Raw genomic sequence first — 27,083 nt, forward strand, 5'->3', positions numbered from 1 at the left:
CCTTTAAACAAAAACCTTTTTCAACAAGTAGTCATAAGGCTTTTGTTGTATACATCACAAAGAACGTAGTGGAACCTACTAGTTGAAAGAAACTATCTGAGTTGCTCAAATTCTCACCTCGAATCCTCCATGGCTGCGTGGGTTTTAACCTTTGAAACTCTCTTTTTTGTTCAAAATACACCTATATGGCTTTGGAATGACATTAATTGGTGCTCTAGAATGCAAGATTGAACTGTGTCGGGTTTCTCCAGTTTGTTGGACCCATTTTGCAGCTGATGGTTTGTTTTAGGTGTATGAAGCCCACTCGCGGGGTTGAGAGAGTGTGTCGGGTGGAAGATGCTCTAGGGGTCCATTTGGGCCCAATTTTTTTTTAATCCCTTTGAAATTAAATTGTTGATATTTTGGACAATTTTTATAATTTTATTAGGCACTGTAAATATTTTTTAATTAATTAACTCGTGCCTAAATTGATTACATAAAAATTGTATTAATGGAATATGATCCAAATTTTTTTTTATATACATGATTATACTAATATTTGATATTTATGACATTTTTATACTATTCACTCTCCTTTTGAATGTCACATGTGTTATATTTTATTTTTTTTGGTTTAATTGTGGTATAATTATGATTTCATGCATAACATACATATTTAAATTAATTTTGAATGCATGATTATTCTGTATAAATGTGATCTCACCTATCTTGAAATCATTTATACATGACTTGTGTAAATTAAATAATTATATATTGTATTAATAATAATTATATCTTATCGATGTGTTGTTATTAATGTGATTTGCAAATACCATGCAGTTGTGTTTTGCTTATGTCAATTTTGTACTGATACCCTATCAGTGTTAGGATTCCTGTGACATGAAGCTTTGTGCATCGTATTTGTCTTTCTTATTTTTGGTGATATGGGACCCTTAGTGGGAAAGTAAAAAACTTTGTGATAGACATATTATTGTTGCACTTGAATTAATTGCGCATATTAAATTTTATAGTTTTCCACATTAGTGTCTATGCTCATTTCGGTGAAAATTTTGAACAGGACTAATTATGAGGACTAAGTAGACTTTGTTAAATTGTTCCTTGTCATTTTCTAGTGTTAATGTTACCCTTCGTAAGAATGAGTCTAAGGTTTCCACACCTAAATTTTTTACCGTTGTTATAGTAAAACATGATAAATGGGCTCATTCTAATAAAATATATCTAGTAATTATGAAATCTACTATAGACAATGTTCTTAAGATAAGTAGTACTAAGAAGTTTAGTCACAAAATCCTTCGCAGATAGATTAGTGACAAATTCTTTGACAAAAATTCATCGCAAAACTTGTGAAATTTTATAATGTCTTTAGACAAGAAACTTTTGAAATTTTATAAAACAGAAAAAGGTTTACTATCTTTCATTGTTCATAAAAATAATTAACAGTTTCTTTGTAGGATATTGTGTAGGCTCTAGGGGTTCTAAATTTTATTGTCCTACTTATATCACTAGAGTTGTTGAGTCACATGATACAGGTATCTTATAATGTATTATATTACTAATCCTTCGCGAATAATTTTTTGCATTATTATAATGCTTATAGTTCGTGTTATCTTATTTTGGTATTTTGTTATAGCCACATATTGTTGATTAATTTGGAATAATATGTTGTTTTGATTTATGTTATCCAAGTGAGAGATAAAGTGTTAAATATTTTATGTGTGGACTAATATAAATCAATTTTGTTATAACTTAAATTTAATTCCAGATTAATTATATGTCAAAATATTAAACCACATTGTTTAATCATGTTGTCTAGAATAATTAGATGTTTTGATTTATGTTATCCAAGTGGGAGATAAATTGTTGAATATTTTGTGTGTACTAACATAAATAAATTTTTTTTATAACTTCAATTTAATTCTAGAATAATAAAATCTATTTATGATTTGAAGTAAGTTTCTAGACAGTGGTACTTGAAGTTTGACCAAGTGGTCACTTCTTTTGCCTTCAAGGAAAATGCTTCAGATATGTGCATTTACTTGAAGATGAGTGGGAGCAATTTTATCATCCTTGTCTTATATGTTGATGATATTTTGGAATGAGATAAAAAAATATGTTGAGTAGCCATTTTGATATGAAATACCTTGGTGATGTTTTTGTTGTTCTAGGCATCCAAATATGTCATGATAGATCTCGTGTTACTCTTGAATTGTCTCAGAAAGGATACATTGATAGGATCCTCTAGAGGTTCAATATGTATTCTTACTCCCCATGTGTCGTTCCTCTTTAAAGGGGTAAGAAACTCTCTAATTCTCAGTGTCCTCATGATGATAGAGAGTTGTTTAAAATAGAAAAAGTTTCATATGTTTTCGCTGTTGGGAGTTTGATGTATCCTTAAGTCTGCACTCGTCCCGATATTACTTATGATGTTAATGCTTTGGGCAGATACTTAAGTAACCAATGTTTGGGTAATTGGAAAGCCGTGAAAAAGGTCTTGAGATATTTGCAGGGAACCAAAGATTATATGTTGACCTATGTGAAGCCTGATCAACTTCAGGTCATTAGATACTCTGATTTTGTAGGTTGCCCTGATGACCATAAGTCTATTTCATACTTTATTTTAAGATGGAGGGAGGAGCTATATCTTGGAAGAGTATCAAACCGACAGTTATAGCTACTTCTACTATGAAGGCAAAGTATGTTGCTTGTTATGAGGCTACCCGCTAGGCTATGTGGCTAAAGAATTTAATTTTTGACTTCCGCATGATTGAGATGATATTTAGGTCACTTATGATTTATTGCGACAATATTGCTGTTGTACTTCTCTCTTAGAATAATACGAGTTCGACTCATTTGAAACACTTTGATATAAGTATTTGTTTGTTAGAGAGAAAGTACTTAATTTTTATACTCGAATTGAGTACATTGTTACAAAGAGCATGTTAGCATATTCACTAATCAAAGGTTTGACTGTTTGAGCTTTCTAGAATCATGTAGTTCACATGGGCCTAGTCAAGTCTTTTGATATTTTGGATTAGTGGGAGTTTAATTTTGTATTGGCTTATTGACATTATTTCATTATGAGATATATATTTTGTTGACGTCACTTTTATTGAGATATCTTTTATGACTTTTTTTATGCTTGGACCTTTGTGGAAATAATACTTATGTTTCTTTTATCTATATTGTGATTGGAATATAAGTTGTTTGCAGTATGTGATGTATATCCCTATCGGATATAATTGTATACTATCGAGAGCTTATTATTTATTTAATGATAATTAATAACTTGTTATAATGATATAGTTTGTGGACTTAGTAATTTAATGATGTTATCCAAGTGGAAGAATGTTAGATTTTCTAACATTAATATTAATATTTATATTAATTTGTGGATTAACATTATTAAATTATTATGGTTATATTGTTGTTTATTATGACGTAAAATAAATGTGTATAATAGTAATTATTATTATTATATAGATTTTGTAATTGGACTCTTAGTGTGAATAGTCTGTGATAGGTTGAACCATTCTATGTTCCTAGTGAGAGATTCCTACCCTCATCTGATTAGACTTATATAATTGTTACCCCATTAAACAGTTACTAGTGTACAGCGTGGGATAATAGTAATCCCAGAAGAGAGTAGTATACGCTCACTTGAAAATAAATATAACTCTCTGATTGAAAATAAATATAACTCTCTGGTTCTCATTAGGATTGCTTATGACTTGCAAATTCTCATTAAGTACACGTTTAACGCAATTATTCATTTACATATAATTGAAATTATATTGAAATGTTATGATATGTATTATATATAATTATGTGCAATGTTTAGTTTAAGGGAAAGATTGTAAAGAAAATAATATTTTTATTTTTATTGATTAAGTATTAAGAAAAATTTTACTCCATAGAGTTTAGTTATTTTCTATTTCAATTATTTTAGGAGTTTAATTCAACTTTCATATTATGCAAAATATCTCTAATTTTATGGTGCATCAATTATGTATCGGCTTATTTAGTGAGCATTAGATTATTCCTTTCAATAAGACTGAGAAACATATTTCTCATATTCTAATGTTCATTGCTCTTTTACATTATCAAGTTCATTTCTCTTTTACATTAACATTATTAATTTGTTATTATCCAAAATATTTATCTAAAAATTGTTATATCCTAACCATTTATTTAATATAAAATTAGATAAACAGAGGACAATCAACTACATTTACTTGTTGAAAAATTATTACTTTATTAAAACTCTTACTTATAAAAACAAATGCGAGGAATCTACCAAATAAATATCTTTGGCTTCAACAGCTTTATCAGAAGCCAACGGATCTATCATTTATCAAACAAAGAAAAGAAACAATAAATCTAGTAATTAAATAAATAAATATATGAGAATGTGTTGACGGATCGATATGAACAATTGCTCACTTCCTATAAAAATAATAAAAGAAAAAATTACACTGCCTGCCCTGGAAATAGAACATGGCATGATATTGCTACAAAAATCTCGCTTGCTGCAATGAGACAGCAGTCACATTTTATCAGGAAAATGATGCAGCACTTGAATCACGATTAGCATACAACAAGTGTTCTGAGATGGCTCCAGTCAACAGCGGTGTGCAAACAGCCTCCACGAAAATGATCAGAAAACTATAGAGCACCGTGGATGCTTGAATTTATTAAGTTCCCGGACAAGCAATCCACACTGCAAAAGCACCACATCATGCGACCAAGGGCAGGTTCACATCATTTTACCATTGCGGATAAAAAATGTAATATCACATGGACCTAACCTTGAAGGAAAAGTCAACGTTCAAGATAATCCGAATCGTGTATTATGATCAGGCGTTCATCTTCAACACCCTTCACCATATCCTCCCCGATAAACCATGTCAAGGTCCCTGCATCAAATAGAGAAGACACCATCACTTCATTTGATTTAATTGCTATAGAGAAATCAGTCTGAGTTGTAACTTGTAAGACAGGCTATAAAGCATTAACAAACAAATGGAAACTTGCATGCATTAGATTATAAGTAACATGTTATTCTGTACCTTGCATATTAGGTTCTTCCTGTTCTCTAGTCATATGCAATATAATTGTTCCTGAAACAACAGTGATGAATCCGCATATCTCAGATGCTATGCTGCTGACATTCTGGCCTGACCAATCCTGAAAGTAATATTCAAGTTTGTCACATCCTATTGTTTAACAAAAAGAAAATGTTTGATATCACCAAAGGAATCAAAGAAACATAAACTTGTAATCATACCTTAAACATTATTGCACTGGCAATGATAGTAAGAGTCGTGAACATAACATAATATACAGGAGAAACAATTGCTGTATTGAATGTATCCAGAGCCTGAAACATAGTTGAATAGTAAAATAAGCTTTAGGTTTGCTAAAAGAATGAGTTATAAGATAGATGGATGATAAGTAATATTGATATCAGTAGGAACCCAAAGATGTATATCGGTTGAAGAAACATTCCTGGAATTCTGTTCATCCGTTTGCAACTCAGAATCAAAATAATGATTTTGGACTTTGGATCAGGTATATGGATGGAAAAACTATTTATACCAAGTATAATTACATACAAAGAGAACAGAGCTGTTCACAAGATTGTGTTTTATACTTCTATGAATATATTTCATCGGGGAATGCTTTCAAGATTTGTATTCAGTTCTAAACCTAAATTTATTTTCCAGCACAAACATGAGAATCCAGAATGCTTGATCCAGAGTCAACTACATTCTTGCTCTAGATTCCTATCAAGTGCAGTGCATTATTTTGCAGTCTACAGTACTTCATACCAAGCTGAAATGTAGTCAACAAATCAATTAGGACATTTTTCGGTTATCTATCATCAATGACCAGCTCCTAGCTGGAAACTATGACTAGATTTTTATAGCTATGCATAAAGGATTAGAGGGGAAGGGTTCCTCAATACAACAACAAAGTCTTAACCCTAAACCCTAAACCCTAAACCTACATGGATCATACACTACTGGGCTCAGTAGAAAACCAAATTTTCAGAGATATCACTTTATAGGCAGTTTAACTTTTATCTTGAATCTTAACTAATCTAATTCAAAAAGCTCTGTTCTTCTGCTCTAGTTATCTAAACTAGAAGACCAGCCTTTTGATCAGTTTTCATCTTAAAAAACAATCATAGTAACAAAATCCAAGAGGCTTTGTCCCATGAATCATGAATCCAATTCAGGCCAAACTGGAAAAATTGCCCAATAACATATTAATAAAACAATATAGCTTATGGGTCAGTTATTAGGTGCACCATCCAAAATTTGTAACACTGCACTGCACTCACCTTGTTTAGGTAATTCAACTGTGTAATGACACATATTGTGGCCACAGAAAGGAAAAACCAAGTTTGAGGATAGGCTACTTGACTTATTCCATCAAGGGTAAGCTTTATAGCAATTCCAATAGCCTTTGTGCTCACAACCTGAATAATTTAAAAAATACAGATTACCATAAAGTTAGTTCATGTCTTACAATGCCAGCATGAAATTTGGATAATGTGCAAACATAGTTACCGTAAGTGAGCCAACTAATGAACAAATTCCCAAATAGACAACCATGTTAGTCTGTCCATAGAGAGGTTCAAAGTGTATGATCAAGGCCAAAACTACTGAGACTGTTGCCACCGCGTAAATCAGAAATGCTGTTGTACAAAAAGGGGAGGGGGGGGGGGATCGAGAACATCAAAGATCAATTAAAGACTAGAATATAGGAGTCTACTTTAAGGGTAAAATGAAAATGCGATAAAAATCCAACCTGGTTGAGTGGCCAGATCCCATAATTCTTGGACAGAATCCGGAGTATGCTCTTGTGGTGCATGGATAACAATAATAATTGATCCCACAACGCAAGATACACATCCCAACACCCCCATCTTGGGAAGCCGTTCCTTCAACAAGAAGTGAGACAAAACAGCACTGGCAATATATACTAGATATGTTAGTTCAACAACAACCCAAAAAAAAAAAACACTATATTCACCAGACCTTACAATATTTCTATTAAATCACAGAGTACCTGACAATAATACTAAGTGCACCAAGGGGAGTAACCAAAACAGCCGGAGCGTATATATAAGCCACAAAATTTGCAACCTCCCCAATAATCACTACAAGCAAATAGTTGAAGATCCAAATTAGTTTCATTTCTAAAAGACTCATTAAACCAACAACCAGATAAAAAAAAAATTTTAAAAAATCAAGTTGCGAAACTTACTTGTTACCATACCAGCCCACCAAAGTGGCTCTAGCAGATAAGTATAACCACCAACTCCTGCAAATTCAAAATTCGTTCATAAAAAAACTGGATCACAAGCCAAGGAAGCATAAGTATATCATGGATCAGATCTAAAACACTGAAACTATCTGAAACTGAACGGTTATTGTTAAATGCATTTGGAACAAAAAGCGGAGAACGAAAACTGACCTGCACGAGTGCCGCGTGCAGCAGCAAGCTTAAGACCCTTCTTCTTCAAGATGAAGCTTGAACCAATGAATGCACTAGAACACACCGCAAGTATCAACCCCTTGCAATTATCCGAAACCCCCATCTCTGTTGTCTCTGTCACTCTTGGAACTCCCTCCAATTCTTGCAACATTCCGATATTCATCCCTCTTCGTTTTCCCGCCAAAGAAATTGAGAAAATCACAGAATGGCGAAAGTGTTTTCGGTTCTCTTCTCTGAGCCAAGTGATAGAGATTAAAGATGCAAAACAAAACCCCTTAATTCTGATCGTTACGTTAATGGTCCTTCACTTAATCGAAGTTTCCGCCGTTAACCCGCGGGGATAATCCTGTACTTCGCGACAAATCCGCCCCCAGATGCACCTGCAGTGGATCAGCGGGACACGATATTGACGTGTCAGATAAGTATTGGTTTTGTTCTTATGCTCATACTTTGCTTACATCACTCGCTGCTGAGTGGCACATCCCTTTCACACGTTACACGGAGGGATAGGAAATTTACACATGCTTTCTCTCTCTCTCTCTCATTAGCTGTCAACGCTGCAATTTGCGAGCATTACCGTAACTCTTACCTGTTAAGTTAATCATTTTGGATAATTATCTAATTAATTTAGTTGATGTAAAACTAATCCTACTAAACCTTTGTATAAACTACAAAGGAAAAATACTTGATATTTTGATTTGTGTTTGTTTCATTTGAGAACAAAAAGAATCAAACCATACATTGATAATATATACAACTAAAAGGCTATTTCGATGCATTTATATGAAATTTATTTAAGTTTATAAAATCACTTATTGTTTTTATAAGTATTTTAAAAAAATTAATATTTTTATGAAGTTTATTAAAATAAATTTTTAAATTAATTTCAATAATTTTAATAAACAAGTTATAATTTAAATGCACATCTAATAAATGCTTAATCACGTTATATATACAAAGATATATATAATGATAAATTAAAAGAAAAGTCATAATATAAATCTAGCATTTTAAATTATTTATGAATTTAAGAATGATAAAACCCCATTCGAAAATTTAAATTATAATTTTATTATATAGTTGTCGTTTTAAATTATTTGAATTTCAAACATACATTTATATACTAAAAAACTTGCATTTAAATTTTTAAATTCATTAATTTGATCAAAATTTTGTATATTGTATGAATATATTAAATTTAAATAAAAATAAAATATATTATTCAATAATGATAAAATTAGCTATTTTAAAAGATATAATACAAATATTATTTTTAATATTTGTTACTGAATATTTTATTTTAATAAATAAACAAATAACACAGCTGAAATTTAAAATTACAACAAATAATAATTCAAGATTTATCATCTCAAGATCTATTAATTTAATATATTATGCCAATTTTTAAAACATAAAATATAATTTGACAATTGACTAATTTAAGTATGCATGCTTTGAAATTAAATATAGCTGATGCAAGAAAAAATATGAGTTATTGAAAAGGAGAATAAATCTTAATAATAATAATAATAATAATAATAATAATAACAACAACAATAATAATAATAATAAATAAAAACCTATTTGACTTCAAACAAATAATATTATATATATATATATATATATATATATATATATATATATAATATTTGTCAGGACAACCATAGTGAGTATGTGTAGTTAAATAAATTATTTTTTAATAATAAAATAAAATAAAATTACAAAATTTAGTTTGTATATTTACATGATTTTTTAATTTGTTCATTGTAGTTAGAAAGTTTATAATTTAGTTCTATATAAATAAATATTTTTAAATTAATTTATATTATTTTAAAATATGTTAATTTAAAGATGAAATGCGTAATTAAGGAAAAAAAAGGCATGAACTAATAAAGTTGTGTCATTTTTTTTTTCACTAAAATAGAATTATAATATTTATTTTCACGCTAACTGCAAATTCACAAATAATTACTTTAATTTTATGATTCATGCTCAAATGACTAATTTCAGTACTCATTTTAGTATTATATCTTCTAGTGTGACTCATTGTGTTGCAGTACTATATTAGCCAACTATACGATGTAAACTCTTGTTAAATCATGGGTTATAAATTTTAACATTCAAAACATATTTTAAAATGATAAAAACTAATTTAAAAATATTTATTTATATAAGAACCAAATTATACACTCTTTAAGTATACAAGCTAAATTGAAAAATCATATAAGTATATAGATTAAATTTATAATTTAACCTTTTTATTATTACTAACAAATATTTTATAACTTCTTTAACATTATTTTGTAATTTTTATTATTATTTATATTTTAGAATTTAAAAATACTCGTATAGTCCACGCAAAACTGGTTCGTGAGAACCCATTAAAAATTAAAATGGAACAATCTAAACTTATCGAATAATTTAACGTAGAAAATGCCTCCATTACTTGAGGAAGCTTCGCGGTGGTCTCCTCTGTAATTTCGCGAGAATGAGATGCGCAGCAGCATGGACCTGCATGGTGGTCACGTACATACTCGTGCTAACTTAAACAACAATTTGTTGACTTTTCTTTTTTCACAATGTCATGTGGTCAACAAGAACTTGAACAAGTCCCCTTGCAGTTCGATACATCCCAATCAAGAAAAATTCGATTTAAGGCCCAGCCCACACACATCCCAACCAAACACAAATAGATTTAAGATGGGCCCATAACCAAAACCAAAAGATTGGCCCACTTACATGCAATCCGATCTTAATTCGATTATAAATAAACCCACCTCAACGTGACCGTAAAAAATTTCCAGCCCACAAATCTTCAAAATACTAAAAGGTAAAGTTCAAAAGTCGATAAAAGTTTACAAAAAAAAAAAAAAAGTCGATAAAAAAAGGTAGAGTTCAAATATAGCATCGTACAAATAGAGCAAGTATTTTATTTGATTAAAAAAAAGAGTGTATAATATTTGTCTCTATATTGATATGAATAAAAACTTTGATTGTATTGGATTTTAATAGTTCCTTTTTTTTTTTTAACAAAAACTGAATACTAGTATAAATTTAAAGTACATATTACGAACTAGTACTTTTATAAGAATTGGTAAATCTAACTTATTTTATTATTTAATAATTTTCTAAATATGTTAGGTGATTACTACAACATACAAAATTATAATAAGTATAAAAAAGTTTTATAAAATAGTTTTAATACTTCAATTACTCGTTTTCCTTTAAAGATTCACTTAACTTTAATTTGCTTTTTAAAAATATTTATGATACTAATTTTATCAAATATTTAAGAAACATAGAAATAGTATTTAATTTGATTTATAATTAAGTTAAATTTTGATACATTGTAATTGTGTATATAAATTTTAAACATTTATTACAAATATTATTATTTTTGTTAATATGACAACTTATAATTAGCTAATAGTGAAAAAAAAACACTATGAATATATTTGAGTTAAATTCTTTTATAGTTCATACATCTCTAATAACAAATTTAATTAAATAATAAAAAGAGACATATCTATATACCTAAAAAGAATAGGTGCAAAAATTTATATTGTTTTCAAGAACAATAACTTAAATTTTATAATATAGAATTAAATTGAGAGCTTGTTTGATTAAATAATGATTTTAAAATTTAATTTTAGTAATAAATTCAAAATGCCACATTTATTTATTTATTTTAAAATATTAGAATTTTGTAATTCGTACCTAAGAACATACATATATAACATATTAACTTTAGTCTTTAGAGATGAGTTTAAATATCCATTAATAATAAAATTCTATTAAAAATAATAATTATTTTTTATTAATTTAATAAAATAAATATATTCATTTAAAAAAAAAGCTCAAACTCAATATTAATATTTAAAGTTAACAGAACTCATAATTTATACATAGTAAATTTTAATTAAAAATAATAACATTCAATGCATTGATATTATTAAATATTGTATTTTCAATGAACTTTGTTACTAATTTTTTATTGTATTTAAAAACTAAATAATGAAAACAAGAAAATTTTGAAAAAAATCATTAAAAAAATGTATTTATTAAAGTTTTGTATTTATAATATAATAAATATTTAAAAAAATAAATACTTTTACATGTTTATAATGAGTGGGGCTAATAAAACAGAAACAACAATGGAAATGAATGGCAAAGTTACAATGCGTTTCATTTGAATGGAAATAAATGAGATGCATTGAATAGAGGTTGTGAAATAAAAAAAAAACCATTTATGCCATATTACACAGAAATTGTGCATATAAAACGGAAGGTTGCTTTACTTATGAGATCACACCTCTGTAGCGTCTTCTTCATTGGTAACATCTGAATGTCTCCATCACATAACTCTCCTTTCATAAATTCTTGAATGTATTCACTGAAACCCATATCAAGAAAACTAACTGAACTGAGGTAGCTTTGCAGGTTGGAAACAAAAACATGAGTCTCGCCATTCTGCTCTGTTTCATCCTTTTCCCAGGTTTGCTTTCTTTCCTACGTACACGTATCTCTCCTATTCAAAGTTTTCCCATCAATATCAATACCACCAAACATGCATCACTTAGTCACTAACCAGTTATAATTTCTCAATTCACACCAACAAAGTGTGTGTACTTTGATGTTTTTTCTTATTATTTTGCATGTATTCATTCTTAGACTTTTCCTTTAATGAGCACAGCATCTGCATTGTTTATATTTAAAATATGATTTTTTTAGTCTTTTTTATATATGGAATTAAAAAACTATATATATCAAAATATAATAATTAATATATATATATATATATATATATATATATATAGAAATATGAAACTTAAAAATTTTTAATAGAATTTTTTTAAAAAAATATTAAAAAATGGTTAAAAGTCAAAACTTGTGCATAACAATTGTTTAAAAAATAATATAAAAATTTTAAGCACCAAAAAAATGCCGATGTGAATGTTATGGCTAGTGTAAAAAATTCTCATATTTTTAAATTTTTCTATAAAACATCCTATTTTAGTATTTTTTTTTATTTGTTTTCCATATAAAAAAGTCATTTTTTAATCTATACAATATTATACAAGAAAAAAATTATATATAGTGATTTTTTATTAAAATTAAAATATTTATTAGTTCTAATGTATTGAATTACATAAAATGTTGCAACTTTTAATAATTATTTATTATATATATTTTTATCTGTATAATATTACACAAGATTAAAAAACTATTTAAGCTTAATAAAAGCAATACCACTTGCTTCACTAGCAAAATGAGTTTGCCATGCAAACTTAAATACCATTTTTTTTTCTTTCCAAATCTAAGCTTTAGAGGACATCTAATACAACTAGCAGAGCATTTATTGTCATCCTTAACATTTTTATTTATTTTTTCAATTCAGACCCACTTAATGGCAATAAATTGTTGTTGCAAAAATTTATTTGCATTCATGATGCAAAAAAAATTTAAGTTTTTTTGGTAAACATACAAAAATTAATTTATATTCATGATACAAAAAAAAAAAAAAACCAGCCATTTTAATTATTAGCTACATGTGAGCGTATAAAATAATAAAAAAAACAAAAGGAAGTAATTTTTTGAGACAATAAGTGATTAAGATGAAAATTTCTAAGTATACTAATAACAAATATTTGTCCCCTAAAAAAGGAAAAAATCTCCCAAAAAATATACCAAATTTGTTTATATATAAAAGAAAAGGATCTTATCAACGAAAGAATAAGAAATATTTAATACTTTAATATATTCTTTTAAATATTTTTAATTATTTAAAAATTAATGTTAAATGATTTTATATTTTATTATAGTAAATATGCTTTTGAATTATTATTTTTTTACTTTTGCTGGGAAACTAATTAGTATTTATTAATGGAAACAAGAATGCAAAAGTCATTCAACTTGCATTACCTTAAAAGGTATGTTCTTTTTCCTAAATGGAAAAGCCACAATAGAGGGGTGGAAGTGATTGCGGACGTGGAGGCATAAAAAAGCACGTGTATTTATTTATTTATTTTAGGTACAATACTAAGAATAAATATTTAAGAATAACAAGAAAAAAAAAACTCCAATTTTGAGAAATTTCTGTCATTTTTATGTATCTTTTGAAGCTTTTATTTAACAGAAAATTATTTAAAATACTTGTATCATTAATTTCTTTTTTTAAAAATTAACTCAAATACTTAATACAATGGTGAAAGATTATATTAGATTTACACTTACGATCAATTTATTTAGTAAGAACTTTGTATTAGTATTGTAGTATGTGTAAAATTCTTAATTGGAACTACTAATAAAGATTAATTGAGTTATTCAGAATTAAGACACCTCATAATCTTAACCCAGTAGAAAAATAAAATGATAAAAACATTATTTAGATAAATTTTAGCTGGAGAAAGTTACAGTGAGTAATCGTGATTAACAATTGACACACTCGGGTTTTACCAAAGCCTCGCAGCGTGTTCCTGCACGTGATTTTATTCATTCAGTTGCTGACTATGTTATCGATGAATGAAAGTTTGTCAGATTATGCAGAACTAATATATCTCATTTGCCACAGCAGGTTTTGAAGCTGAAGCGTTATCCTATGATTACACTGCCAGCATCGAAGTGAGTTAACTCTCAGCAGCATTTATTTCAAGGGTGTTGCATATAAAACTGAAATTTTTATTCTAATCGTGGTTGTTACATGTTTTCAATTCAGTGTTTGGCATACCCACATAAGCCTCAGTATAATGGAGGAATCATCCAAAACCCAGAACTGAATGATGGACTACAAGGGTGGACTCCATATGGGGGCTCAAGAATAGAACATAGAGAAACATCAGGTAACAAATATGTGGTAGCCCACGGCAGAAATAAAGTGCATGATAGTGTCTCCCAGAAGATTAACCTGAAGAAGGATAATCATTATACTTTATCCGGTAAAGTTTGTGCTCAAATATTGCTAATTATGCATAGTTCCTCCATCTGTAGGACCATTATTTATTTTTAAGTGTTAGATCAATAACCCATATGCAATTATTCTTCACTAATGGTTATGGGTTGAAATCATGCAGCTTGGATACAAGTGAGTGAGGGAAATGTTCCCGTAACAGCAGTTGTAAAAACAAATGATGGATACAAATTTGCTGGTATCATTTTGGCCGAGTCAAATTGCTGGTCTATGCTTAAGGGTGGTTTCACAGCAGATACATCAGGAGCAGCTGAACTCTATTTTGAGGTATTTTTTGGGGTTCTTGATAATTGTATTTAAGTACAAGGATGGGTTCTTTAGTTGTAAAATTTCACATGAACTATTCATGAAAAACTTTAACAACCTGTTCTCATTTCTGTACTAATGAGGAAATGGGAAGCAAGGTTTTTTTTTTTTTTCAATTTATTTTGTCTAAGTTATATTAATTTCCCAAATTTTCTTAACTCTTCTAAATGCTGAATTTTGTAGAGCAACAGTACTTCTGTCGAAATTTGGATAGACAGCGTTTCGTTACAACCATTCACCGAAGAGGAATGGAGGTCTCATCAGTATCAAAGCATTGAGAAGGTACACATTTGTTATAGGTTTCCACTACATGTATAACCTTTGCCAAAGGCCTCATGAACATATCAAGATATAGAGTTTGTGTTAAAACTAGGAGAATTTTGATGAAACTTAAGGAAATTCCCAACATAGTAGGAAGATTATTAGGAGGTTATAGTAAAGCTCTAAATTGAATGGTTCCCAAAGATATTTGTTTTTTAATGTTTGTATTGTGTGATATTTTCTGATTTGCCTTTGGCAGGCTCGTAAGAGGAAAGCTCTAGTCCAAGTAGTAGATGAACAAGGAAAACCTTTACCAAATGCAAGCATAGCTTTTACACAGCTGAGGTCAGGCTTTCCATTTGGGAGTGCCATGAATAATTACATCCTGAACAATAGGTTATACCAAAACTGGTTCACCTCTAGATTCACAGTCACCACATTTGCAAATGAAATGAAGTGGTACAGCAATGAATATAGTCCAAGCAGGGAAAGCTACGCGGTTGCTGATAACATGCTGCAGTTTGCCAAGCAACACAATATTGCTGTTCGCGGCCATAATATATTTTGGGATGATCCTCATTATCAACCCAGTTGGGTTCCTTCACTCTCACCTTACCAGCTTAACTCAGCTGTGGAAAGGAGGTTGAGATCTGTTGTGTCGAGATATAGGGGCCAAGTTATTGCTTGGGATGTTGTTAATGAAAACCTTCACTTCTCATTCTTTGAAAGTAAACTTGGACTAAATTTTTCAGCCAGGATGTTCAATGAGGCTCACTATATTGATGGACAAGCCACTTTATTCTTGAATGAATATAATACCGTTGAGGATAGTAGAGATGGTGCATCAACCCCAGCAAGGTATGTCCAGAAGATCAGACAGATCCAAAGCTATCCTGGTAATAGGGGATTACCGATTGGAATTGGCCTCGAGGCCCACTTCCCTGGTTTTAGTGTTAACCTTCCCTACATGAGATCTTCCATTGATTACCTAGCTGCCACTGGTTTTCCAATTTGGATGACAGAAATAGATGTTGCAAACCAACCTAGGCAGGTAAAGTTCAACAACACCAAACCAAGTTATTATCCTCCTCTTATTTGTCATGCAACAATTTGATTTTGTTGGCAGAATATCATAACATGTGCAGCTTGGTTGATAATACATGTCAGACACATTGCTTGTGTTGTGCTGATCTCTGCATCAAAATGTGATTTGTGTTTTACCCAATTATTTATGCATTAAAGTTTTCCATTTTATGATTTGTGCAGACACAGAACTTCGAGCTTGTTCTTAGAGAAGCACACTCCCACCCAAGTGTTAGGGGCATTGTAATGTGGACAGCATGGTCACCACAAGGTTGCTATAAGATTTGCTTAGTAGATAACAATTTCAGGAACTTGCCTGCGGGGAATGTTGTGGACAAGCTACTTCATGAGTGGGGGCTAAGAAAAAAATTATCAGGGACGACAGACCAAAATGGGTTCCTTGAGGTCCCCCTTTTTCATGGCCACTATGAAGTGCAAATCACTCACCCTCTCAAGAATAACTACACTTTCACTCATCATGTACAAGTGACTCCAACACATCAGTCCAATGAATCAAGACAATTGATACATATTTCTCTGAAGTAATTGCTCTGCACATTAGTTTTTCAGTTTATAATGAAAACTAAAAAAATATATACATACACACATAATGAAAACTGAAAAGGGCCATAGAATGTTGATCTTTCTATCGTTGCTTGTTTGTTGTCTTACTCTTTCCTTTAGCTTCACGCTTGCTGGAACCGGTTCAATTATTGCCCCCTACGTTTGTACATTCTTATTAACAATTAACAATCATAGGCAAATAGCATCGATTCCGAGAGTACCATGTACTGGTAACAATTAAATTTTAATTGATAACAAAAAATTATAACACTTTTAAAATCTTTAAACTCTGCATAAATTACTCGTAATAATGAAAACTTTTTACTGTCTTTTTAGATCTAAATGCTTAGGAATGAGTTTAGGCTATGTTTTGAAAAGGCTATTACATCTCAAAAGTTTTCTTTTTTGTTTTTGGGTCAAAACATATTTTTGGTCCAAAACATCTAAAAAGTTTGAAACCCACCACCACGCCTAAGGCTGGGCCAGGCCGGTCCCGGCATTATAATAGGAATTTTTGCTGTCATAATCTTATGACACATGGATTCTATTATTATGGTTTATGATGACCACACACAATCAAACTAGGAGCGCACGGTCTCTCTAATAGGACCTATATTTTCGGCTTGGTCTCTGGTCAACCAAACACAGCCACAAAACCGTGAGTCCATTACCTTCGCAATGCACATCTTCTTTTCCCCTGCTTTTTTCAATTTTATAATCTAACACGCTAATTTTCTGACCAAACATATTCATTCATAGTGCATATATTATGCGACGAGGGAAAACACAGGATAAGAAAATCCAATATGACAGCTGGCAAGATTCATAGTTACTGATACACGAGCTCAACTACACACCACTCCACTTTTTTGTTTTGACACATCCAATGCCCATTTAATTGCAACACGTGGCAGGTGTTGGGTTTCTTTTATTTAGTTTTTCTTCATCTCTACTTTTTGTGAAATCCCATTTATTGCCCTTCTCTTTAGCCTTCAATTCGTTCACCAATTTCCTGAGAAGAAAGAAGAGAGGGGCCTTTCTTCGCGAGAGGAAGAAAGAGGCATGTTCTTTTCTGTCCTCTCTTTCTCTCTCTCTCATCAGACAGTCAGACACTCGCATAATACACACATAGATGCAGCAGAGAGAGTCTTTCTCTCTCTCGAATTATTACTTCAAATCCATTCAGAGTACAGATGGTTCATCGATTATAGGGGTTTAGCAGCTGGAATCTGCACTTGCACCATGTGTGTTGCTGCCACGACTATTGTTATTTGTTAATGTTTTCTTTTATATATATAACATCCAATTTGACCGAGCAAGTTTCGAAGAATAAATTGGAGAAAATGTTAAAACCTTTTCGAGCCTGTCTCAGTCTTCATCATTCCATTCAGTAGGTATTGCAATTGCAATGATTCTAATGCAGAGTATTGGATCCCACTTCAGCCATGTTTAAAAACTGCTAAAATCTATGATTGCGAGCAACCCAAGAAAGTAAGTATAAAATTGTATATATGCATGGCTTTGTTTATTCCACAACGAAGAGGATCAAAATATATGTTAAAAAAAGAAGAAAAACAGTACTTATTTTTGTTTGCTTGCAAAGTTGTTTACTTTTGTTTAATAATGGTGCAGTTTAGCAATATAGAAATCATAGAGAGACGAAAAGAATGGTTATTTGTGGTCTGCGGGTACTGGGATGATTTCACGTGAGAGTTCTGCCACAGTGTCCGTGAGTGTTGCAAGCCTTGAGGAGTTTCGAGAAACGAAGCCAAGCCACTTTAACCACAGTAAGTGTCTCCAATTTGATGGATCCCCAGAGCTCCCCAATAGAGCTCTTTCACTCCATGGCACACACTACCATGATTTTGTTCAACCCCATTTCAAGTTCGGGTCAGAAAAAGAGTAGTAGCACAAGATTCTAGCTAGCAAGGTCTCATGAGTCATAAGAGAGGGTTTTGTAGGTCCCTTTGAGCAAGCATGCATATGCATATGGTAGATCTGAAGGCTTTAAAGTGAGTTCGAAGACCAAACAGCTAAGGAAACCAAGATCTGTCCCAACCGTTTTTCAGCTAATTTAAGTGGGTCAGTTAACACTCTCATGCATTAAAGTGTTCTCATATCTTCTCCACACAGTGTCTCTCATTATGGGGAACCAAAACAGGTGAGAGAGCTTGCTTGCATATTGCAAATTGCAATTGCAATTGCAACAGTGATTACAAGCTGGTCCCCGTTCTCATTCTCCTCCTAACATGGAGAGATCCTCTGTGTTTGTTCTTGTCTCCGCGCTTTGTCTCTTACTGTCCCAACCTACCGGATCAGAAGACGACGATTCCCAAGCGCTTCTGGCACTCAAATCCTCCATAGACGTTCTCAACAAGCTTCCATGGCGTGCAGGAAGCGACGTGTGCACGTGGGTAGGTGTCAGAGACTGCTTCAACGGGAAAGTGAGGAAGCTAGTTCTGGAACACTCCAACCTAACCGGCACTTTGGAGGCAAAGATCTTGAACCGTTTGGATCAACTCCGAGTCCTCAGCTTCAAAGGAAACTCACTCTCCGGTCAAATCCCCGACCTCTCCGCCTTAGTCAACCTCAAATCAATATTCCTCAACGAGAACAACTTCTCCGGCGAGTTCCCCCCCTCCGTCTCCCTCCTCCACCGAGTCAAAGTCGTCGTTTTATCCGGGAACCAAATCTCCGGCGACATCCCGGCGTCCTTGCTCAAGCTCCGGCGCCTCTACATCCTCTACTTACAGGACAACATGTTCACCGGACACATCCCGGGTTTCAACCAAACCGGGCTCCGGTACCTGAACGTGTCGAACAACCGACTCTCCGGCGAGATTCCGGTGACCCCTGCATTGATCCGATTCAATGCGTCGTCGTTTGAGGGAAACCCAGGGCTGTGCGGAGAGCAGATCGAGCAACCATGCAGAAGCACGAGCATTGCGTTGCCACCATCGGTAAGCCCTAGTTATCCTCTGATTCCGGGGAAAGCGAAAACGTCGACGTCATCGAACCGCACGAAACTGATAAAGATAATCGGAGGGAGCGTTGGAGGGGCTGTTATGCTGTTTATATTATGCTTAGGTGTGGTGTGGGTGATTGGGAAGAAGCGGGGGAAGAGGGTGGGTTCTGGAACGAGGAGCAAGGGTGGTGACGTGGCGGAAGGTGAAGTTGTTGCGGTTGGAAGAGAAGAAGGTGGCGGTAGCAACGAGGGGAAAGATGGGGTTTTCGCGTGGGAGAGTGAGGGTGTAGGGAAGTTGGTGTTCTGCGGCGGAGGGGATCGGGAGATGAGTTACAGTTTGGAGGATTTGCTGAAGGCTTCGGCGGAGACATTGGGTAGGGGTATTATGGGAAGTACGTATAAGGCAGTGATGGAATCTGGGTTCATAGTTACTGTGAAGAGGTTGAAAGATGCTAGGTACCCTGCTTTAGAGGAGTTTAGGGCACACATTGAGGTGTTAGGGAGACTCAGACACCCTAACTTGGTCCCACTCAGAGCTTATTTTCAGGCCAAAGAGGAACGTCTTCTTGTTTATGATTATTTCCCCAATGGCAGCCTCTTCTCCCTCATTCACGGTATGTTTCTTTCTTTCTTTACAACCTTTTCATTTTCTTTTAATTCTGATTTTTTCTAATCCAAACTAAATCATAGGATCCCACTGCCCTGTCTGATTCCTTAAGCACTAGTAATAGATAGTAGGTATGCAATTTGAGACTCTGTTTCTTCACTAGTTACTTTCTTCTTTTCCATTAAATAAATAATCCAAATAAAGTGAAAAGGGGCACGGGGTTAAAATGTTTCTAGTGCTAAATAATTATTAAATAGAAAACAATAATATGTCAGCATAGTTAGTTTAGCATACATTGCAAGTCTAGATAGTGATTTTTCGTGTGGAAGGGCATTTAAATCATGTAACTATTATTATATGAACGTAGTTTGGTCCTAGAAAGGGAGGCTGAGATTGACCTAAAAGATTATTATCTTTTGGTAATGGGGGGCCTCCATTTATGTCTATGCACTAATCTTTTCCTCTCGCATGGATTTGGTTAAAATAGGACAAAAGGTGTTGCTTTCCCTGTCTAACTGTTTAATGTAATATCAGACTTTATGAATATGTGTGCTCTTAAATTGACAACACATTTATGAGCGTGACCCCATGTTAGTGTTGTCTCACTCAACTATTGAAAAATTAAAATGAGTTGAATTTGAGTTTTAGTGTACTACCATGTACTTGTACAGTGACTTAATCCGAACTTTAATCGACGTCAAATTAGGCCATATATTCAGTTTTAGTCTTATCATGTTCAAAATTTCATAATTCCCTTGGAAATTTTCTCACCATTTCTTCCGTATAGCCCATCAAGGCCATCACAGTTTATAAATGGTAGAGTTGCATCACTATTATAAGGATCATTGTGGTTATAATGTTTCCTTGTTTTTACTTAAAATTATTTTATTTTAAAAGACGATGGCACAGTTGAAATATTTTCAATATGGTAGCTGATATCTGTATTTCAATAATAAAGATTTAGTTTACCCGTTGGTGTTGAGCATGGGAGCATGTTGAATTCAATATTTTACTTTAGGAATTGCCCCTTCTAAAATTTAATAGCCAACCATAAGCAACCTTACAGAATCCTTAGTCCTTTATGGCAATTATTTTCCAACGTAAAAGATGAAGGAAAAATGTTGGATAAACAACAGTGTTCCCACAACTGTTACATTATTTGTAGATATTTAAGAGAAAAAGTGTTATATTCGCACGATGATGCAAAAAGTTTAGTATTTGTGAGAAAAGGATAAGCATTATTCCTAGGGAGCAGCCCCTTGTTCATTTGTGTAAAGGATGAGATAATATGCTTTCTTGCTACCATATCAAGAAGTCGGGCTTTCTTTTTCTATTAGAAATAATGGTGGAATAATAAAAAACTAATCAATCATTCCAATTGCAAGAATCCTCACGTGTGTATCTGCTGGCTCGAAACTATTGTTTTTTTCTCTTCACGCGTACTGTGCTGTTGTATTTTCTATATAAAATCCTTGTAAACTAGTCTTTTTGCAAGTACTAAGTTGTATGTTGATAACTCAGAATATAGAAAAGGTAGACAGATGCCATGTTTGAGCTAGCCTCTGGTGATTAAATTGTGCAAGTAAAACTTACATATCTGTTGCATTTAGCTCTACATCATCATCATAGTCATTATTATTATTATTATTTTAGCAATTGATTTTCCTAATGTGATTGAAACTTTTAGTATTTGTTACTTGAGCCTTTTGGAAGAATCAGGATTTTAAAACCAATATAGCATTATAAAAAGCACTATGTGCTAATAGGCTATGGATGAAACTAATAACAACACTTGCATCATTTCTACATGCTAATAAGAAGAAAAAAATTGAAAATTTCTGCATCATAACAATGCTCTCAAACTAATAATTGACAGAAGACCTGCTGTGATGACTGTACTACAGGATCAAAAACATCTGGCGGGGGAAAGCCTCTTCACTGGACATCCTGCCTTAAAATCGCAGAAGATCTAGCAACTGGCCTTCTCTATATCCATCAGACCTCTGGCTTGACACATGGAAACCTTAAATCTTCCAATGTGTTGCTGGGTTCTGACTTTGAGTCCTGTCTTACTGATTATGGTCTCACAGTGTTCCTTAATCCTGACTCAATGGATGAGCCTAGTGCCACTTCTTTATTCTATAGAGCACCCGAATGCCGCAGCTTTCAAAGGTCACAAACCCAACCAGCTGATGTATACAGCTTTGGTGTCCTTCTTCTTGAGCTTTTGACTGGCAAAACACCCTTCCAAGACCTTGTTCAGACATATGGTTCAGATATTCCTAGGTGGGTTCGGTCGGTGCGCGAAGAAGAGACCGAGTCTGGGGATGAACCTTCCTCAGGCAATGAAGCATCTGAAGAGAAGCTTCAGGCTCTTTTGAACATTGCAATGTCATGTGTTTCGCTAGTGCCAGAGAATAGGCCTACAATGAGAGAAGTTTTAAAGATGATAAGAGATGCAAGAGGGGAAGCTCATGTATCATCTAACAGTAGTGATCACTCTCCTGGTAGATGGTCAGATACTGTTCAAAGCTTACCAAGGGAAGAACACCTGGGCATATGATTGGTAATATTTTGACTCCGCATTAGTTCAAACTATGCATTCTGATTTTTCCTGAATTGGTTATTGATTCCATGCATAATTAGCTGATACAAACATGCAGTAAAGACCTTCATTCTTAATCTCTTGCGTTGTGAGTAAATGTTTTTCAAAGGTAATTAACGGATTCATTTACAGAGTCATCAAAGATTCAGCTTGCAAAATATTCACTTCCTTCGTTCTCTTTCCTCCCTGTCATTGGCCAATGCCACAATGCAACCTGTGATTTCGGTGTAGACTTGGTATAAATTTAAAAATCCCTTGGAAAGTTTGTAAATATAAATTTATCATAAAAGTTACAAGTGGTAACTACACGTGTATTCCATTGATATTTTTAAAATTGGATATAAATATGAAATTCACAAATTTAAAAATGTTAAAAACTATAAACAATGTATGTATAATTAACTAAGAATTTAAATAATATAAATTGAAATATGTATAATTATTTTAAATGTTTTAAAAAATAGCATATTTTATTTCTTAAGGAATTAAATTATTGTAAAAAAATAAGTTTAATCACTCTAAAAAATTAATATTTATTGGATTAAGCATGGCATAAATGCATACCTTAAAAACTAACATTTGATGATGGCTACCGGTAGATGTAGTTGAGTTAATTGGCTGACCTAATAATTGACAAATTTGCAATGAGATATTGCCCAATTTGATGGGACAAAGAATATGAAACTATAAACAACTAAATTTGAATATAATTTTTTGTTTTAAAATTAAAGTTTATATTTAAATATTTGAAACAATAAAATGTAGTGATAGGGCTGTAATAATGCCCATCGAGTGTAATAGTTTTTTTGGTTGCGATGATTGTGTATAGCTGATGAATCTATGAATCTGACTGATCTAAATTAAGATTTTTTATATAAGTATTGATAAAAAAAAATTAATTTAATTTGATCGATTGCATTTTCATTTTTAAATATAAGTATAATAACCTATCCCGAATCAACCTGTTTATGATCAAGTTAGGTTTATTCCAATCACATGTCCAAAATTAGAAAGAAAAAACAAATTGAACGAACCTAACTTATATTTTATTCAGGTTCAGAAATTTTTTTCAACAAATCCAATCCAACTTAACCTATCAAAATAACATCAAAAGTAATATGAGATAAAAAAAAGTTAATTATATATATTGTTATTTTTCGTCAAATTTATTTTCTTCCTGGAATTAATTTATTGCCTAATTAGTTATTCAATAGTCTTAATTTCAACATTTTAATTAATTAATCCGATCAAATATTGTCTTGAATAATTTTACAATCTTTTTGTTATTAAATGTGTTATCGGTGATGAATGTTGAACAAAAGAGTATGGTGTTAATGTTTGTTATATAAAAGATATACAATCAAATATTATTTAGTAATTAAATAATAGACTTTTCTTTTCAATTTAGTCAGTTAAATTACCACGATCCGAAGATGGATCACTGGCGCAAAAGTTAAGTTATCTGCAAACACTATTTAAATATTTAAAAACTAATACATGAGATAAAAAAAAAATTTAATTAATATAACAAATTTGTTAAAACTTCGACAAAGTATCTTCTATATTTTTATTATTTCAAAATATGATAATTTATTAAGATTTATTTATAACTCAATCAAAATTAATCAAACTCTAACATATTATATTATTAAAATTAGAACATCAAATATATTAAAAATAAAAAAGTTGTAAGAAAAAAAAGGTTAACTTCTAAACAGTTATAAGATGTTTAAAACATAACAAAAATAAAAAAAAATATTAATGCCTTAATAACCTACAACTTTGCTATTTGATGTTATATAAACATTAAATAAATAAAAGATTAGTCACACGAACTCAACAATGGCATAATAACTACAATGAACAAAAAATACAAATATCAAAAGAATAGTTCACAATTATAAAACTTACTTAAAACATACAATTTTAAAATAAATTTATTTTAAGCACTTTATCATAAATAAGATTATGCTAAAAATTTTATAAATTTATACTATTAAAAAATATCATTTCAATCGTAAGTATTATAATAAAATACACATATACCATAATTAAATCATATTAATTTTTTAAAACATTATCAAAGTAGGCATCAATATAAGGTGATTCTACTTCATTGATAGATTTTTCTTGGCGTATATCATGTCATAGTTCATCTTGACGAGGGCAGCTCTACCTCATTAGTACATATGTGCACTCATAATTCCATTTAACAAGTAATTTTCTCTTTTCAAAGTATAACTAGATGCACCTAGGTTGTTATTTCTGCATTCTATCATAACTTCTCCTAAGAATATTTATATCACAGAAAGTCATTCTCATGTATAAATTAAATTTATTTTTCAATGATAAAAACCTCAATGCATATATCTCATAATTAAATACCATAAAATAAAATTAATTATTCAATTCATACTTTACAATTAAACTCATACAATTTAACAAAATTTATATCACAATAAACTTTTATATATAAAAAGTAAATTTTAAACTTATTTCCCCCAAATATATAATTTTATAGCAACAATAATATAACAAATAATTAAAATAATAATTAAAATAAGTCAATGTGATCATTATCTACTGATAACCAATAAAAACTAATTAATTCACTTCAAAGGACTATTTCAAAACCGTAAAAAAAATGTAAGTCTACAAAATTTGAATACTAATGAAAGAGATTTGTAACTTCAGTAATAAAATCTTTAAGTCTATACTCAAAACTCTAAAAAAAAAAATACTTACATGGAGAGGAAGGGAGGTGCTGAAAGTACCACAGGAAAGAAAAGGAAAAAAACATGTGGAGAGAGGGAAGGGCATCCATTGATGAAGCTTTGCAAAGGAAAGGACATGGCAAGGGTGCAAGGAAATTACGTGGAAGTTTAATTGCCATACCCCTATTTCTATAAACTTTGTTCACCTCTTTTTCTTTCTTTTTTATTTTCTTTCAATGAAACAATGCATTTTATAAATTTATAATTTAACTTTTACATATTCATTTAGATATTTGACAAAAAAAAAAAGTTTGATCAATTAGATAAAATATTATATGATCAAATAAAATTATTAGTATGTCCACTATATATTCAATATTTTAATTTAAATATTATTATTCAAAATATTTAATTTTACTTTAGGACATAATTAGTATATTGTTAAATATAAAATTAAATATTGAAAAAGATAAATTGAAGGATCTCTATATATTGAAGAGTTGGAATGTTGCAATTGGAGTTACGATAGGACAAGACTGCTTATAAAAAAAAAGTTATAAAAGAAGTTTGTCATCAACTTAAACAAATACTAATGATAGAGAGTCCTACTAAAGTTTATTAAAGAAAATATTAAAAAAATTTATATTAAAAAAAAATTTCTAAAACTAAATTTGAATTTGACAGTCGTCTACAAGTTGGTATTAATACCCTATCATATTTGTTAAATAAACCAATTACCTTCTAATTAATTGGACAAAATTATTTTAATTTTAGAAATATTTATTTTACTCTAAAAGAAAATAATTTCTATTTTTTTCTATTTTTGAATTTATTACTATATTTTAATTTCCTTTTTTTTATTTTTCTTAAAAAAGAAAATCCTGGAATTATTTTAGTCTTTTTATATAGAAAAAGTATATAAAAAATGTATTTTAAAGTTTAAAATTTGAGAATTTTTTTTTAAAAAATGATGTCTTGAAAGTTAAATTTTCGCTCTTATGTATCTCCTGAAGGCAATGGAGAAATCAAAATTACACAAGTTTTTATGTTTTTAAAATTCAATTTTTGGATAGGTTTCAAATATTTTTTTTAAAAAAATTATTATCTTTAATTCTTTGTTTTTAAAATCAACTCACTCTTGCATAGAATTTAAGTTAACACTCAACTCCTCAATAAACTCTTACAATAAAAAAAATATTTAAAGTGGATCTACCACTGTATCAACATCATTTGGCTGTCGCGTAGATCCAAAATTATTTTTAAAATATTAAATTTTTTTATTTTAGAAATAAATTCACTCGTACATTCATGTTAGCCCATATTACTCAATAAAGCCTTACGATCCAAAAGCTATTAAAGTTGAATTTATTATTCTATCAGCATATTTTAGTTGTTGTGTGGATCAAACATTTTTTTTAAGAAAAAAGAAAACAAAAAATGTATATATTTTGATGTAAAAAAATGAACCCAAAAAAATAATTTTTTGTTAATATTGGAACAAATTTGAT

General features: G+C 31.0%; 3 protein-coding genes across 8 annotated transcripts; 2 read left to right on the plus strand and 1 right to left on the minus strand.

The window, feature by feature from the left end:
- Positions 1-4,418: 4,418 nt before the first annotated feature.
- Positions 4,419-7,735, minus strand: LOC113865295 (probable magnesium transporter NIPA6). The gene is made up of 9 exons (XM_027499753.1): positions 7,483-7,735; positions 7,273-7,329; positions 7,075-7,165; positions 6,814-6,974; positions 6,573-6,700; positions 6,344-6,481; positions 5,285-5,377; positions 5,067-5,184; positions 4,419-4,913 (listed from the first exon to the last, which is right to left on the minus strand). The coding sequence occupies exons 1-9, from the start codon at positions 7,664-7,666 to the stop codon at positions 4,819-4,821; spliced, it is 1,065 nt and encodes a 354-aa protein (XP_027355554.1). The 5' UTR covers positions 7,667-7,735; the 3' UTR covers positions 4,419-4,818.
- Positions 7,736-11,958: 4,223 nt separating this feature from the next.
- Positions 11,959-16,666, plus strand: LOC113865246 (endo-1,4-beta-xylanase 5-like). The gene is made up of 7 exons (XM_027499679.1): positions 11,959-11,998; positions 14,078-14,124; positions 14,219-14,438; positions 14,574-14,737; positions 14,960-15,058; positions 15,297-16,088; positions 16,304-16,666. The coding sequence occupies exons 1-7, from the start codon at positions 11,959-11,961 to the stop codon at positions 16,664-16,666; spliced, it is 1,725 nt and encodes a 574-aa protein (XP_027355480.1).
- A 439-nt stretch (positions 16,667-17,105) lies between these two features.
- LOC113864786 (inactive leucine-rich repeat receptor-like serine/threonine-protein kinase At1g60630) lies at positions 17,106-23,216 on the plus strand. Of its 6 annotated transcripts, XM_027498897.1 has the most exons (5): positions 17,684-18,175; positions 18,317-18,471; positions 18,646-18,766; positions 18,846-20,263; positions 22,161-23,128. In XM_027498897.1, the coding sequence occupies exons 4-5, from the start codon at positions 18,934-18,936 to the stop codon at positions 22,817-22,819; spliced, it is 1,989 nt and encodes a 662-aa protein (XP_027354698.1). In that variant the 5' UTR covers positions 17,684-18,175; positions 18,317-18,471; positions 18,646-18,766; positions 18,846-18,933; the 3' UTR covers positions 22,820-23,128. The 6 variants fall into 6 exon arrangements, with proteins under 6 accessions (XP_027354695.1, XP_027354692.1, XP_027354698.1 ...); XM_027498895.1 differs by having other exon boundaries at positions 18,646-20,263; positions 22,161-23,216; XM_027498892.1 differs by having other exon boundaries at positions 17,685-18,175; positions 18,317-20,263; positions 22,161-22,822; positions 22,994-23,216.
- Positions 23,217-27,083: the final 3,867 nt, after the last annotated feature.

This window comes from Abrus precatorius, unplaced genomic scaffold, assembly GCF_003935025.1.
Source record: "Abrus precatorius isolate BTA unplaced genomic scaffold, Abrus_2018 Scaffold4, whole genome shotgun sequence".
Classification (NCBI taxonomy): Eukaryota; Viridiplantae; Streptophyta; class Magnoliopsida; order Fabales; family Fabaceae; genus Abrus; species Abrus precatorius.

Bases quoted from the DNA above. Each gene is read 5' to 3' on its own strand.
- LOC113865295 (XM_027499753.1), bottom strand. From the start codon at position 7,666: ATGAATATCGGAATGTTGCAAGAATTGGAGGGAGTTCCAAGAGTGACA. The intron at 5,378-6,343 runs GTGAGTGCAGTG...ACTATGTTTCAG, and splicing joins AGTTGAATTACCTAAACAAG to GCTCTGGATACATTCAATAC. The intron at 5,185-5,284 runs GTATGATTACAA...TATTACTTTCAG, and splicing joins CCAGTGCAATAATGTTTAAG to GATTGGTCAGGCCAGAATGT.
- LOC113865246 (XM_027499679.1), top strand. From the start codon at position 11,959: ATGAGTCTCGCCATTCTGCTCTGTTTCATCCTTTTCCCAG. The intron at 14,125-14,218 runs GTGAGTTAACTC...TTTTCAATTCAG, and splicing joins ATTACACTGCCAGCATCGAA to TGTTTGGCATACCCACATAA. The intron at 15,059-15,296 runs GTACACATTTGT...TGCCTTTGGCAG, and splicing joins AGTATCAAAGCATTGAGAAG to GCTCGTAAGAGGAAAGCTCT.
- LOC113864786 (XM_027498894.1), top strand. From the start codon at position 18,934: ATGGAGAGATCCTCTGTGTTTGTTCTTGTCTCCGCGCTTTGTCTCTTA. The intron at 20,264-22,160 runs GTATGTTTCTTT...ACTGTACTACAG, and splicing joins CCTCTTCTCCCTCATTCACG to GATCAAAAACATCTGGCGGG.